This window comes from Branchiostoma floridae, chromosome 6 (genome assembly GCF_000003815.2).
Source record: "Branchiostoma floridae strain S238N-H82 chromosome 6, Bfl_VNyyK, whole genome shotgun sequence".
NCBI classification, from domain to species: Eukaryota; Metazoa; Chordata; class Leptocardii; order Amphioxiformes; family Branchiostomatidae; genus Branchiostoma; species Branchiostoma floridae.
The window spans coordinates 11,562,337-11,565,120 of NC_049984.1; the positions used below are offsets into that span (position 1 = coordinate 11,562,337).

Consider the following 2,784-nt stretch of genomic DNA (forward strand, 5'->3'; position numbering starts at 1 on the left):
GGAATTCTCTTCAAGCATCCCCATAGTGGAGAACCTTGTGGTTGGGAGACAGTCTGCAGTACCAAAACTTGTCTGCAGGGGGGAGTGCATACATGCATGAGGCAATCAATCTAACCACCCCCTACCATTTGGCCATACTGATTTGATTCTATGGATGACGTGGGGCACCCCAAAATTGATGCCAGCATGCCAAAAAAGTTGAGCCAAAAATCAAAGTGGTCAGGAAGGCTGAATAAATAACTGAGCACACAGAACATGGTATTCCAAAAAAATTTTGTTCTTTCACATTTTCCTTTTGACATTGGAAATCTTTGCTCATTACTATCCATTTTCCTCAGATGTCACCCATATAATCAGGAAAGTGTGGTTCTTACATATATTGAAGTATATATATAAACAAGGCTGTATAAACAAGGATTTATCTCAATGGACCTGAAGTGCAAATTCAAATACATCATGACATGTGACAATCCTGCATGGCAGATATAGGAAAATATATCAAAGAGGGTTTGGATATTAGAAACTCCTCAACTGATTGTAAAAGCTTCCAATGATTGTAAGAAGTTTATCCCATACTACAACTCCTGTATTAGTTAGTTAAGCTATAGAACTGTAGTTATGTAGATGCCATACTTTGTACCTCGTACAATTGTTGTGCAATAAAGTTATCTCCGTATATTCCACAGCATGAAAACTAAGGCACAGTTTGTCAGCTACCAGATAACAACGATAACTATACTGCTGTACATACAAAATAGTGGTCTCACTTAACAACTCAAAAATGCTTTTGTTTCTAAACCCATGACAGAAAATCACCTAACTAAACAAAACATAACAAATACATTAGTACATATTCAATCTAAATCTGATGTGTCTTTCCCACATACCTTTGACTCTTCGGTTGGTGAACTTGTTAAACAGTGTTCCTTCCACCAAATAATTCAGTCTCTGTGACAAGAAGAAACACATGTATAATGTGGCTTTTGCAGTAATTTACAAGTTGCTTAGAATGCTGTTTATAAGTATAGTACATAGTTAGATAAGATGATAATTTACCTGTTGCTTGACCAGGTTGATGATTTCAGGTTTAATCTGTTCTCTCAGCTCACTGCAACGAACAGAAGAGTTGGTCATCACTGGTTACCTCGGGCAGTGCACACAAAGACACTACAATATCAACGTGGAGGGTCCAAAGTCCAACGGGGGTCAAATATTCAAACATGGCTTTAATAAATAAAAATCATTGCTACTGCCTGCCGTGTAATGTATATTGTCTGACTGTGAATGACTGTCTCTGAAATGCTGGCCTGACTTTTCCAAACTAACAGCTTATGTTCAGAAGAATTACATGCATAAAATTCACTGTTGTGAAAAAGCTTTCAGCCTTCAGCACTTAAAGAAAGTGATATCTTAGATATTAAGTCAAGAGCAAAAGGCTTTGAGTGCTATGCTTTAAATCCTTTGCCTGGGGTTATTACCACAACGCATTACAATCACCCCTCCTCGTCACTAGAGCACAGGATAAAATGTGCGATAAAGGTCTTCATTCAATATTCCTCAAATGCACACACTGCTTAGTGATCGGAGACTGCTGGCTATTTTTCAGGAGGAAAACATGAAGGCCAATAAGGTTTCTGCTTGCTCATTACTCAGAGAAAAAGGAGGCGAGCCTCAGTTCAATATCACTAAGTCCTCCTTGTACCAGCGGATATGCCCTTTCTGCCCTCAGCTCTGTTAGATGACGAATTTGGCCTTGGTGCGGCAATATTAATACGCACTGTGCATACATGCATGTCTGCTATGTTCTGCTTGGGAATGGACTAAGAGGATCACAGAGGGGAAGGTAGATAGCTGCAAAAGTGATGCAAAATGACATCACCTGAGCTCTGTATGTGTTACCATTGTCCCAGATAAATGTACATAGTACATAGAACTCAGTCAGGCTAGTGAATCGCTTGTAACAGTATTTTATCAATATTCAGTGGCAAAATTAACTGCCAAAAATGGCTAGACACATGGCTTGAAACGTGTTATCAGGCATGTACAGGAGTTGTTGTCTGTAACAATATCATTCATCATGGTTTCTGTTAGATGTTTGGTCAACACTCTGTTAAAATTTAGTCAGTTTCGTACAACATCTTTTCTGACATAATATTTGAAAAATAAAGACGGGATATCAAAGGACTATACAATACATTTAGTCAAGTGCTGTATCTTTTTTAAAAAACTAGATTAGACTATGAGGTGAATGGAACCAAATCATTTAAGGCATAACCAAATGAATAGCCCTGACCTCACAGACCCCATTATCAAAATCAATAGAAATGGGGAGCCTTTGTTTAAGTTGAAAACCTACAAAGCAGAGTGTGGCCCTGGATCAATTCTATTCAGTACAAGGAGAGAATCAGAATCTAAATACTTGGAAAATCCTAACCTGATACATTTTGTCCAGGTGGGGTCTTATGTATGCACAGCTTGTAAGGGCGACTTAACAATAATTACATTGTATTTTTTTTTAATGGAAATCTAACGCTAGTTCACCTTTATACGCGAGGCAACCTATATCCGTTTTTAAAAATCAGGGCATTTAGGGATATCAAGTAAACAGACCATAGTTTCAAATTTCAATATTTTCAAATGTTACAGTTTGAAACCACTACAGTATCTATCGACTTATATCGAATATTCCCAAATGCCCCGCTTTTAAGAAACACGGATATAGGTTACCCCACGGATAAAGGTGAACTAACATTACGATAATGTACCGGTACCAATGTTAGCTTG

The 2,784-nt window shown here is 37.9% G+C and overlaps 1 protein-coding gene across 1 annotated transcript in view; it reads right to left on the reverse strand.

The window, feature by feature from the left end:
- Nucleotides 1-2,784, reverse strand: part of LOC118418042 (engulfment and cell motility protein 1-like) — a gene marked incomplete in the record, with an annotated part of 37,717 nt that overhangs the window by 5,822 nt on the left and 29,111 nt on the right. The window contains 3 exon segments of the mRNA XM_035823849.1: nt 14-72; nt 888-948; nt 1,057-1,108. Coding sequence (XP_035679742.1) covers nt 14-72; nt 888-948; nt 1,057-1,108 — 172 coding nt within the window.